This window comes from Piliocolobus tephrosceles, chromosome 6, assembly GCF_002776525.5.
Source record: "Piliocolobus tephrosceles isolate RC106 chromosome 6, ASM277652v3, whole genome shotgun sequence".
Taxonomy (NCBI): domain Eukaryota; kingdom Metazoa; phylum Chordata; class Mammalia; order Primates; family Cercopithecidae; genus Piliocolobus; species Piliocolobus tephrosceles.
In genome coordinates this window covers 28,236,578-28,248,723 of record NC_045439.1, presented here as the reverse complement: position 1 = coordinate 28,248,723, position 12,146 = coordinate 28,236,578, and the positions used below count along the sequence as shown (strand labels likewise).

The 12,146-nt window shown below is 47.1% G+C and overlaps 1 protein-coding gene across 3 annotated transcripts in view; it reads left to right on the top strand.

The window, feature by feature from the left end:
- Positions 1-505: 505 nt before the first annotated feature.
- Positions 506-12,146, top strand: part of NRXN3 (neurexin 3) — a 1,617,581-nt gene continuing 1,605,940 nt past the window's right edge. For all 3 annotated transcript variants that reach the window (XM_031935746.1, XM_023185024.1, XM_031935747.1), the window contains exon 1: positions 506-1,214. In XM_031935746.1, the coding sequence (XP_031791606.1) occupies positions 506-1,214 (709 nt within the window). The remainder of the gene's footprint in view (positions 1,215-12,146) is intronic.

Below are 12,146 nucleotides of genomic sequence, written 5' to 3'. Positions count from 1 at the left end.
TCACCTGGCTCACCTCACCGCTCACTCCTCCTCCATCACAGCACCCCGGCCCTGTCCCTGGCCTCCCTGGCTAGGGCGTTTGGAGGTCCCTTGGGAGGAGTGCATTGCTGAAGACTTCTTCCTACTCTCCTGCACCTTCTCCTCCTTGAGTCAAGGCCTCCGGATCCACATGGATAGCTGAGATCTTTTCTTGGAGAAAGACGCTTTCCTCTTTACTCCAGTCCCTCACTTCCCCACCTGATTTTCCTCCTCTTCTTCTGGTCCTATCTTTTTCTACTGCCTTTATTCAATTTCTTGCTTGTGTGCCCCTCTGGGACTCTCTTGTACATTTTCCTCCCTCTCCACCATCTCAGGATCTGTGTGTGTGCTGCCTTCCTCCTGTGTGCTTTCTGTCCCCCCATCTCCGTCTTGTCTTCCTCTCCCACTTCTATTGCCAAAGGGAGAGATCCTCTCTGGGCTGTTCCCTGGCCTGTCTGCTCCTCTGGGCCCTGTCCCAGCAGCCACAATGAGTTCCACACTCCACTCGGTTTTCTTCACCCTGAAGGTCAGCATCCTGCTGGGGTCTCTGCTGGGGCTCTGCCTGGGCCTTGAGTTCGTGGGCCTCCCCAACCAGTGGGCCCGCTACCTCCGCTGGGATGCTAGCACACGCAGCGACCTGAGTTTTCAGTTCAAGACCAACGTCTCCACGGGGCTGCTCCTCTACCTGGATGATGGTGGTGTCTGCGACTTCCTATGCCTCTCCCTGGTGGATGGCCGTGTTCAGCTCCGCTTCAGCATGGACTGTGCCGAGACTGCTGTGCTGTCCAACAAGCAGGTGAATGATAGCAGCTGGCACTTCCTCATGGTGAGCCGCGACCGCCTGCGCACAGTGCTGATGCTTGACGGCGAGGGCCAGTCTGGGGAGCTGCAGCCCCAGCGGCCCTACATGGATGTGGTCAGTGACTTGTTCCTTGGTGGAGTCCCTGCTGACATACGACCTTCTGCCCTGACCCTTGATGGAGTACAGGCCATGCCCGGCTTCAAGGGATTAATTCTGGATCTCAAGTATGGAAACTCGGAGCCTCGGCTTCTAGGGAGCCAGGGTGTCCAGTTGGATGCTGAGGGACCCTGTGGTGAGCGTCCCTGTGAAAATGGTGGGATCTGCTTTCTCTTGGATGGCCACCCTACCTGTGACTGTTCTACCACTGGCTATGGTGGCAAGCTCTGCTCAGAAGGTAAGACCCTCTCCCTTTCTTGCTAGAGACCCACCCATGGGATAGCCAAGGCTGGGGCTCCTGATAGAAACCAGTTCTATATGGATGCACATCTTTAGCTGCATGTTAGATCACTGGGCCCCTTGCCCTGAGGAGACAGTGGAAATCCTTTGCCTACTCTCAGTGGAGAATCGAATCTGTCAGATCTCAGCAGGAGGAGAATCCTGGCCCCTGAACCCTGGGCTCTGTACCCTACTCAGAGTAACCCTCTGATGAAGTAGGGTCTGTCCCAGCTTGGCCCCTCTCACTGCAGCACCGTTTATCACAGTCAACCCAGGGCAAGAAATCAGATAGAAACTGGCAAATTTTGGCTAGGCAAGGTGGCTCACACCTGTAATCCTAGCACTTTGGGAGGCCGAAGTGGGCAGATCACTTGAGGTCAGGAGCTGGAGACCAGCCTGGCCAACATGGTGAAACCCTGTCTCTACTAAAAATACAAAAATTAGCTGGGCATGGTGGCACACGCCTGTAGTCACAGCTACTCGCAAGGCTGAGGCAGGATAATGGCTCTAACCTGGGAGGTGGGGGTTGCAGTGAGCTGCGATGTCACCACTGCACTCCAGCCTGGGTGACAGAGTGAGACTGTCTCAAAAAACAAAAAACAAAAACAGAAATTGCCAAATTTCTACCTGTGTCCGTCCTGACCCCTTGAGGTTTGGACCCTTAGGGATAGTTGGGAAACTCCCCATCACTTCCTCTTAATCATTCCTCACATAAAGAATGCCTGTGTAAAGAAAAATGAACCCAGTTTCTTTGTGGCCCGCCCCACCTCCCAACCCTCCAGGAGGTGTCTGAAAGGTGGATGAGGCATCTGGGCCAGGCCCTTCTTGCCTCTTTGTTTTGTCAATGAGGATTTCTCACATGAGGTACCTCTTTAGATGTGGTTCCCTTTCCCATCCTCTCCATGTACTGAGAACATTGCAAAGAGGAACAGAGATTGACTATAGCCTTGTTCAGCCAAGCCTCCAAGGGAGCTGAGAGTATGCAGCATATCTGGAGAACCTCTCAGGTTCAACTGTGACTTCCCAAGGAGAAGCAGGGAGGCACAAAGGCTTAGGCTGCCCTCCCTTGCTCACCAAATCCTGACTGTTTTGGATTAGAGCTAAGAGATGCGGCTCAAACTTTCATTCGACAAATACTTAAAATCCAGATTCCTGGATTCCTAGACTCACTCACGGCTTAGATTTGGGTAGCAGGAACTGCTGGAGAAGCTGAGAACGGACCATACAGGTATGTATGTTGAGAGGTTAGGGTGACAGGAGGCAAGGAAGTCACATTTCCTCCTATCCTTTTTGGGTTAAGCCCTGTATTCTCTTAGGCGGGTTTTATGTTGCCATCCCCTACTGGTCTCTTTGTGGAAGTGATGTGAGGTATAGGGCAGAACAGTGGTTCTCAACTTAGCTGCATGTTAGGATTGTCTTGGGGGAATTTAAACTCCAGACCACACCCCAGGCTAAATTAAATCAGAATCTCTTGGCATGGGATCCAAGCATCTGTACATTTTTAAAGCTCTCCACATAATTCCAATGCACAATCAAGGTTAAGAGCTAACAAGTACAAGATTAAGGGAGGCCAGATGGCTGGTGCCAGGTGGGTGGTGCCAGGTGGGTGTGGCCAGGTGAGTGCCTTGCCACTGACTCCCAAGATCTCTTCATTCAGGTAAGGCCCTGCTACCTTGGGATTTGTAATTAAAAACTGCAGGTGTTCCTTAAGTGTTTCCAGAACATCCCAACCCCTAAAGCAGGTTGTGCTTGATGTGAACTTCAGCTATCAGTGGCTATTTAAGAATATTTAAAAAAATTAAAAGAAAATTTATTTCCCAAGCAGTACCTGCTGGAGACTAGAACACATCAGAGGTCTTGTCATGCGTGGGCTATTGCAGGAGCTGCCTGGGTCTCCACTCCTTTCTTCTAATGAGTTAGGCATCACATCTTTCTCCCTTCCTGTGGGTGGGCTGTCAGAGCTGGAGATGCCAGGCATCTATACTGTCCTTATTTGGCTTCTGTTTTTCCTCCACTGAACCCACTGGGAGAAGGGGGATGGGGAAGAGGCAACCCCAGTCTACAAACCATTTTGGGAATGTGGTTATTGAAGTGCTTCTCACAAGCAGGTGCCTTCTGGAGCTGACTGCTGTTCCAGAGCTTCTTGGCTTTGGAGAAAGTTCTGCCTGAAGACGCTGACATGATCACTTGTTTTCTTATTCGCCCAAAGGATCTGTTCTGTTCTCAAAACTTGTATTGAAAGCTGGCATTCTTCCTTTCTAGGGACCAGGGTGTTTGCAAGTGTGCTGTTAACTTGCTGATTATCCCTGATTGCATTTTTGTGTTTAAAAAGAACTCATTTCCTTGGGGCAGGTTTGGATCAGCACTTTTCTGCAGGAAAAAAAAAAAAATCTCTATACTGTATATGTATACAATTTGCTTTTCTCTTCTTTTTCTTTTTATATTTTGTGTGTGTTCCAGTTCCCAGTGGAATTTCTTCAGAGCAGATTGTGTGCCGTTGGTTTTTAATAGCCAAATGCAATATGTATATTTTAATAATTGTTTTTTTTTTTCCTACAAGGTTCAGATCATCTCCTGGCTATGGATTGATACCCCTATCTGTAGAAGGCAAACACACAGCCTAACTCATTTATTCTCCCGGTACATAAATACAGTAAATAAACTGCCATAACAGTAACACTTGGCTGGCTTGGAACACAGCAGTGCAAAGGTTGAGGTGAGAGAGGATGTTGCAGGAGGTAACAGAATCTCCTGTTGATTACTTGGAGCCTGTTGATCCTGGTAATTGTTATCATGTCTAATCAATCACAAAAATGGATCGCAGACTATTAGAAAATAACCGTTGCCTCCACACATAGTTAATTTTTAGAAAGTATGCAGGAAAAACTCACCTGTAAAATGTGAAGGGAAAGGAAATCACAGCAGCTGCTAAGTGTCAAACAGATCTACCCAAAACAAGATAATGTCTGCCCATTTTTCCAAAGATAATGTGGTGAAGTGGTTAGAGAGAAATGCATCCATTCTCCCCACCCAACCTCTGCTGAACTGTCCATGTCACAGCACTGAATCCAGGAGGCAGAATGTGCACCAAGCACCTCTTGTCTCAATTTGCAGGCTAGGCCCTGCTATTTGATGGTGTTAGGATTTGCACCTGGCATGAAAGGTCCATTTTATACTTCATGCTTTAGCAGTTCAAAGAGCAGGGAGAGCTGCTAGGGCCTCTGCAGGTTCAGATGGATGTGGTCAGCTCATTGGAGTCGCCTTCTGTGGTCCATTAGCTCCTAGTCCACCTGCGGTGTTGCTGTTTGCTTGGCTTGTCTGGCTCTCCATGCCTTGTTGACTCCAAAATGTCATCATGCTGCACCCAGGAAGAATGTGCAGGCCCATCTCTTTTATGTGCTTTGGGCTATTTTGGTTCCCCATTGGGTATATTCCCTAGGTAAGACCCAGAAGACACAGGAGGTAGTTGCTTTGGGAGAGTTTGGACCTATGGGTACGAGGTAATAGACACAGTATCTTCTCTTTCATTTGGTGAAAGACTATTAGCTCTGTCTGTAGACTGAATTCCACACAGCCTACTTGGGAAAACTTTATTCCCAATAATAGTCACATTGAACATTGTGGAGAATGATGGACAGAGAAGAGGCCCTAGATTTTTACATCTGGGTGTTATGTCTATAAATAAAATGCTTTGGTGGTCAACTAGACTTGTTCATGTTGACATTTAGTCTTGCCTTTTCAGTGGTGATTTTAAAATTATGTATATCTGGTTTGGAATATAGTGGAGCTATGGTGTGGCATTTTCATCTGGCTTTTTGTTTAGCTCAGCCTGTCCTGTTATGGGCAGCCTTGAAGCTCAATGGCTCATGAAGAGGTATCCTCAGCTCCCTCTAGAGAGCAGTCCCCTCATGGGTCATTGAGAGTTTGTCAGCACCTTGAAATAAGTTTAAACTTGTTTATTTTTCAAACAGTCTTGGTTATGAATGTGCATGTATTGAATTACTCAACAACCTTATGGTTGTGAAGAATTGATTCAGTACTAAGTTGTATAAATTTCAGGACCAGTGTCTCTGAAGAGTTCATTTAGTATGAAGTCAGCCTGTGGCAGGTTGGGTGGAGCCAGGGGACAACGGAGAAGCTTTCATAGGTGGATCTCTACTCCCAGATCTACCTATGTCATATATCACTCATGCCAAAACATTTTATATTGATTCAGTAGAGGGATAAGGTTGATTCAGTAGAGGGATAAGGTTTTAGTATACCAAGAAAGAAAAAGTTGATTACTTGTCTTCTGTCTTGTCCTGCAGACTTGAGTGGGTGCCCAGACCAGAAGTGGTTTGTCTTGAGACTTAACTGTTACATTTTCAAGTATTGGAATCCTCTAGTGAAGTGTCGTGGTGGGTGTTGGTGATAGGGACCACAGCCTTGTTATATGCACACTGTTGTGTGGTCCTCAGTAGTGACTGTCCCCGCTCCCTCCCGCCATCTGAAGCTCAGATCCTACTCAGGTCAGTTTGATTGATGGCTCAACACCACTGTGTGGCCTTCGCATGCCTTCCTGAAAGTGAATTTCAATTACCCTTTTTTTTTTTTTTTATTGAGAATTTATGACTCTTGCCCCATCTCTCAAAGCCAGGACTAGGATGGAATGGCATATACCAAGAGGAGGCTGCTTATTCCTGAGCATTTGCTGAGATCCAGAGACATCAGATACTGTAGTGAAGGGACCAGTGGTTGCCTCAGTTGGATCCTCCTGGTTTGGGCACTTGTGTAAGAACCGGGTCATTTCCTCTTCCTCTCCACAGTGCACATGCTGCTTGAATTATAACATGGCATTGTTCCTAATCTGTGTCAACTCTGAATGGCTTTGAGAAGGGGTGGCGGACTGCAGGGAAGTGGTGCGTAATCGGAGAGTAAAGGATTACTCCTTTCTAAGTCTTCCCTGGTTTGGGGAGGAGAGAACAGAAACAAGGCCTTAAAATGTACACAAAGGAGGGACTGCTGCTTCTGAGACTTGATTCCCCACCCAGCATTCAGGCTTTCCATGGGACCAGCCTGCCTCTCCACCAGCCCAGCCAGCAGGGGCTGTCACTAAATGGAGCCTGAATAGGGGTCTGATTGCTCCTTTTTCCTCCTTTCCTCCTGATTACCAAGTGAGATTTCCTGGGTATACTGTATGCTAAACGGCAGAGCAGCCGCCTGCCACTTGCTTCAATTATCCCTCTTTTAACTGCTGAGGGAAAAGCAGTTTTTTAAAATCTCCCCCCTACCCCAACATCTCTGCCTCCTTTAACGAAATAAGACCCTTCTTTCATGTTCCCCCTTCACTGAGGTGAAAGCAGCCTTCTCCTTTTGCAGAAACTGCACACCAGCTGCAGGCTGCAAAGAGGGTGGGCAGTGGATAATGCTTTGGTCCAAATTCAGCAAGGCTGAGGGTCAGGCAGGCATTTTGCCAGGAGCCTCAGAGTAGCACGTGAACTTGCATTTGCATTTGGTAACGAGATACCACAGGCCCAATGCTGGGGGCTAATTATTTTCAAGACCCCTATCTCCCTTTGCAGCCTGCTCCAGAAAGATGGTTTCCAGTTTCTGGGGCAGCTGTCCTTCAGCTGGGTCCTCTTTCTCCTTCACAGGGCAGATGAGGTGGGGTGGGGTTGCAGGTTGCACTTGGGTGAAGGGACTAACGTCACCCCCTTTACTTGTAGTCACTGGCGCCACAGTGTGGGTCCCTCACAGCGAGGCCCCGGAGGCAGAGCTTTGGAGTAAGGGAGGCTTTAGGGCAGGGCTCCAAAGGTCGAGTGCCCTTCCTTACACAAAATAATAATGATATTATTACCATTGCTCTTATTAAATACCACCCTGCACCTGACATTCTAGGTGCTTTTTATATTCGTTGGTTCATCTGTTCCTCACAAAACTCCTATGAAGTTAATATCACTAGCTCCATTTTACAGATGAGGAAACTGAGGAACCGAGAAATTTGGAACTTGCACCATGTTTAGCATAGTGGATAAGGGTATGGCTGCTGGAGGGAAAATGATCCTGACTTAAATTTGAGCTTGTCTCCTTACATGTTGTATAGCTCTGGAGAAGGTTTTTGAAGCCTCAGTGTCTTCTTTAGTAATAATAATAGCTAATAATCACAGAGCACTGGCTCCAGGCCCACACTCTCGTAGGTGCTTTTCATTCACTAGCTCTTGAAACCCTCACAACCACTCTTGACATGCTATTATGATTCTCATTTTTTTGGATAAGGAAACTGGGGGGCAAGAGGTTAAATAACTTGCCCAAGATCATGCAGGTATTAAGAGGGAGAGGTGCGATTTGTGTCTAGGCAGTCTGGCTTCAGAGCCTACACTGTCAACCACCATGCTATCTTGACTCTCAGTGAAATAGGAATCATAAAGAAATCATACATCATGGAGTTGTTGAGAGGATTAAATGAGATAAAACTTGAAGTTATCTGCCTACACTCCAGGAAAGAGCAAGTTCTGACTCTGGGCTGTTGGTCTCCTGGCCTGTGTAAGAACAAACTGCACATCAATTTGGTTTCACAGGAGATTTGATGCTTTCTTTTAAGCGACCCCTGCCTCCACCAGCTTCCCTTATCCCAGTCTGAAAGGTGGTAGAGATAAAAGGAGGGGAAATTTGGAAGTATACAGAATCCAATTTCATTGCCATTTGCTCCTGCCCAAGACCATGGGGCTACTGACAATGGTTGTGACTGCAGGATTGGATTCAGGGCTCTGCCTGCAAACGTATGGTATTCTGGCCTCAGCAGCCACCCAGTGAGGCAGGTAGGGTAGGCCTTAGCATCCCACTGAATAGATGAGGAGACCCAGACTCTGAACTTGTTGTGGGTACAAGGGTATGAGGGCAAGTGTGGATGCTGCCTGTTGGGCAGCCATCTCTAGGACCTGAGAGCCCAGACCCCCAATGTGGCATTTTACCTCTGCCCATGGGCTCCCTTCATGAACACGAATGGCCTGTGTCTCTGTTGTGAGATGGAGCATTGCCTCCGTGGATGCAGATGATAAGCAAAATATCAAATTGCTGGTGCAGGAGGCTATCAGCTTGGTCTGTCCCTTCTAGCCAGAGAGAGAGAAAGAAGGAAAATAGGAAAGAAAATGAAAATGAATGAATATGAGTATAGTATTCAGTTCCCAGCCTCAAGACTCTGGTTTTAGTGAAGTGACTGGGATTGGACCCAAGGGTCTGGAGGTAGTTGGAGCACAGATACACCACACCGGAGCTTCACTGGACAGGATGACCTCTTCAGACTTACCTTTGGTTTCCCAGGTACCAGGCAATGCCCATTACCTCACTCAGAATTGGTGGTGAGAGTTGGAGTTCCTGGATTCCTCTGTCAAACCCCTCCTAGCTTTCCTGCCTTCAGCTTCTCTCCTCACATAATAAAACCAATCTTTCTCTGTGTTTCTTCTTGTCTTTTCCTTTGTGTGTGTGAGAAGGGGAGATGATTACAGAGGCGGATTTGCCACGAAACTAAGCCTTTCATGCATTCTCAGTTGCACGGGTCCCTTGTAAGTCCCCACACCTAATTTCGTATTTGCAATTTCTTTTTCTTAAGGAGTCCCAAATATCATAAGCACCAGGTCCCACCTCTGTGGATCCCCCTCTGTTAACGTGACTTGTTGCTGTCCGGTGACAGCAATGTTGCTCTGGGTGTATGTGTGATTTTCTTTTTTTCTTCTAACCGGTGACCATTCATCACAGACACATTTTCCACTTCATAACCGCTATAGGTGGATGAATCAGAACTAGGGAGTACAGGAGGGTGCAGGGAATATAGGAATGTCATTTGGGAAGGTGTGGTGGGAAGAGGAGATGCCTAGGATATCCACTGGGTAAAGGGAGGAAATGTTTGGAAATATTTGCTGTAGATTTAGAGGAACAAGGTGGTGTTTGGACAGAGGGATCACTCTAGTCATCCTCCTGAGGGTTTTTTCCCTGCTGAAGTTAGGAGATTTAATTTGCTGTGGCTCACAAGGTAAGAGGGAGTGGGGGTACGCTGGGAACTGTGTTGCAGGTGTCAGGCTGTGGCTGGCAGAAGGGAAGGACAAAGTGTGGTTCTGCAGGCCTGTCCCCCTGGTCTCTTTGGGAACTGCACTGCCAGTGGGTTGTCATTGCTGCTGTTCTCCAGAAATTGATGTCTTTGACCTATTTAAAAGCAATACGGGGCCCCCTTTAAATGTGTCATGTCTGTATCTGCTCTCAAATCTTGACTGTGGCCACAGTGTTCCTAAATAATGTATCTTCCAAAGTTTTTTCTTTTTGAATCCTGGAACAGGTACCAGTAGCTTTTAAAAGCAAGCTGACTTCATAGTCATCCAGAGAAACTACCCAGTTTCACTCTATGGCAAAACTTACTTTGTATCTAGTCCTAGAAATTGTGAACCCTTTGGCTTTTTGGGGGAAAAACAGTGCACCATGCAAAGGTATGCAAGGGCATAAAGAAGGTAAAGTTGAAAGAGAGGGAGGGACAAGAATATAGGCAATGTAAAGCTCCTGGCTCAAGTTTTCTAGCTGTGAAATGCATGTAGGATCCTTTTGGTTTTACTGAGAGTCTAATTTAAGTACAGTGTCTTTGTAGCTAAGAAAATGACCCTGGGGAGTTTTCCTTTAAGTTTCTTGATGAGACGCTATTCATCTGATCCTCTCCTGACGCTTTTGCCTCTGATCTGCCAGTTTGGTTCTCCTGAAGTTGTTCTGTTTGCCCGTGTGATGTCCTTAGAAGACAGAGTCCCAACAGCCCTGTGGTTGGTTGTTGATAATATGGGACTGGTGTCTCCACTCTAGCAAGCAGTACATTTCAGGCAATTCTGCAGTCTCTCTTCCAGGTATAATTGGAAATGTGTTGCTTGCAGCTCTTGGAGAATCGAAGAAGTGCAGTGAGAGTGTGTACAGCTCATTTACTTAATAAGTTGCTTTCAAATAGAAAGGAGTACCCCACTTGTGAGGAGGGATAAGCTGGAAAGCAAAGCTGAGATCACTTCTTTGTGATCCACATCATGGAGAAAGGGTTGGACAGGCTGGGAGGTTACCAGACACTCAGTTTCTTCCTTCCTCCTCATTCTCTCAGGCTTCTTTTCTTTCCAGACGGGGCCCTGTATCTTGCATGGTTAACTTTGAGAGTTAAGAGAATGGGAAAGAGTGGGCTTGGAGGGTGCTGAGCTCTGACCTGTGGAATCCTTGAAAGACAAATCCTCCCACAGTCTGTTTGCTCTGTCTGGGCCAGAAAAGACAAGGCTGGAGTTTAGGCAGAGGTGTTGTACAATCACATGGTGTAATTTGACTCACTGATTATTTTAAGGAAGCACACTAAAATTTGGGGAGATTCTGGTGTTGCAGGAGAAATCTGTGAGGGATGAAGTGTGGATCGTGTGACCCTCTTAGAGGATGCTAAGACATTTAGTATAATATGTTGCTTTCTAGCTGTGACTTTGCCCCTAGGTAATGCACTGGAAACCAAGGTACATTATAAGGTATCATGGGAGTTCGGACACTGTGGCTCATGCCTACAATCCCAGTACTTTGGGAGGCTGATGATGGAGGATTGCTTGAGCCCAGGGGTTTGAGGCCTGCCTGGGCAATGTAGTGAGACATCATCTGTACAAATAATTGAAAAATTAGCCAGGCAAGGTGGTGCATGCCTGTGGTGCCAGCTACTTGGGAAGCTGAGGTGGGAGGATTGCTTGAACCTAGGAGATTGAGGCTGCAGTGAGCTGAGATCACACCACTGTACTTTAGCCTGGGCAACAGAGTGAGACTCATGTCAGAAAAAAACCAATCATGGGATAATAAGTTTAAAGGGGACTTCAGAAGTCATTGGATCTAACTACTCATTTCTCATCCTCCTCTGCACTGTGTAAAATGAGCCTCCCCTTGCCCTTCCCCCCCCCCCCCCGCCCACACAAAAAACCTCCTAGCCAACTGCAATAGTGGGAGCTTGGTGCCTTTCACGGCAGCCTGATGTACCTCTCAATGCTGAGTATCAGGGAGCTCTTCTTTCTTTCAGCCCCAGCCACTTTCTCAGTGGTCCTCATTCTATTTAAAGTAATCTGACCTTTGCAATGGGCCATGTGGGTGAAGAGGATGGGTGGGTTGATCCTAACAGTTCTGAATGATGCTTTGCAGAATTAACCCTAGTGCCAAAGTAAAATTCATAAGGGATTCTCTAATATGGTGCCAGCAGTACACATACCACTGAGTTATTTAGAATTAACTGCTTGTGATTAATCTGAAACAATGTGGGAGGGCTTGATGTAGGAAGAGATTTGATGTAAGCAGGTGACTCATACTCCAGTCATTTTGGTTCTGGGGAGTTTGCACTGTGAAAGATTCGTGGTTAGCCCCATCTCTGACTCTTTTGTCAGTGCCTCATTTTATCCCTCTGTGATGTCCCATCTTCCCCCATACCCAAATAGGTTTTTAGCATCTCTGAATTTCCAAGGAGCTTCCTGGAAATCCTGAATTTCTCTGCAATGAAAAGATGGGGGCTGGGTGCAGTGGCTCATGCCTGTAATCCCAGCACTTTGGGAGGCCGAGGCAGGCGGATCACAAGGTTGGGAGATCGAGACCATCCTGGCCAACATGGTGAAACCCAGTCTCTACTAAAAATACAAAAATTAGCTGAGTGTGGTGGCCAGTGCCTGTAATCCTGGCTACTTGGGAGGCTGAGGCAGGATAATCGCTTGAACCCAGGAGGTGGAGGTTGCAGTGAGCCGAGATTGTGCCATTGCACTCCAGCCCAGGCGACAGTGTGAGACTCCGTCTCAAAAAAACAAAACAAAATAAAACAAAAAGATGTGAAGTTCTGGAATACAATGGAGAAGATGAAAAGGGGATTGGATTAGACTTGCCTAACAAGCCC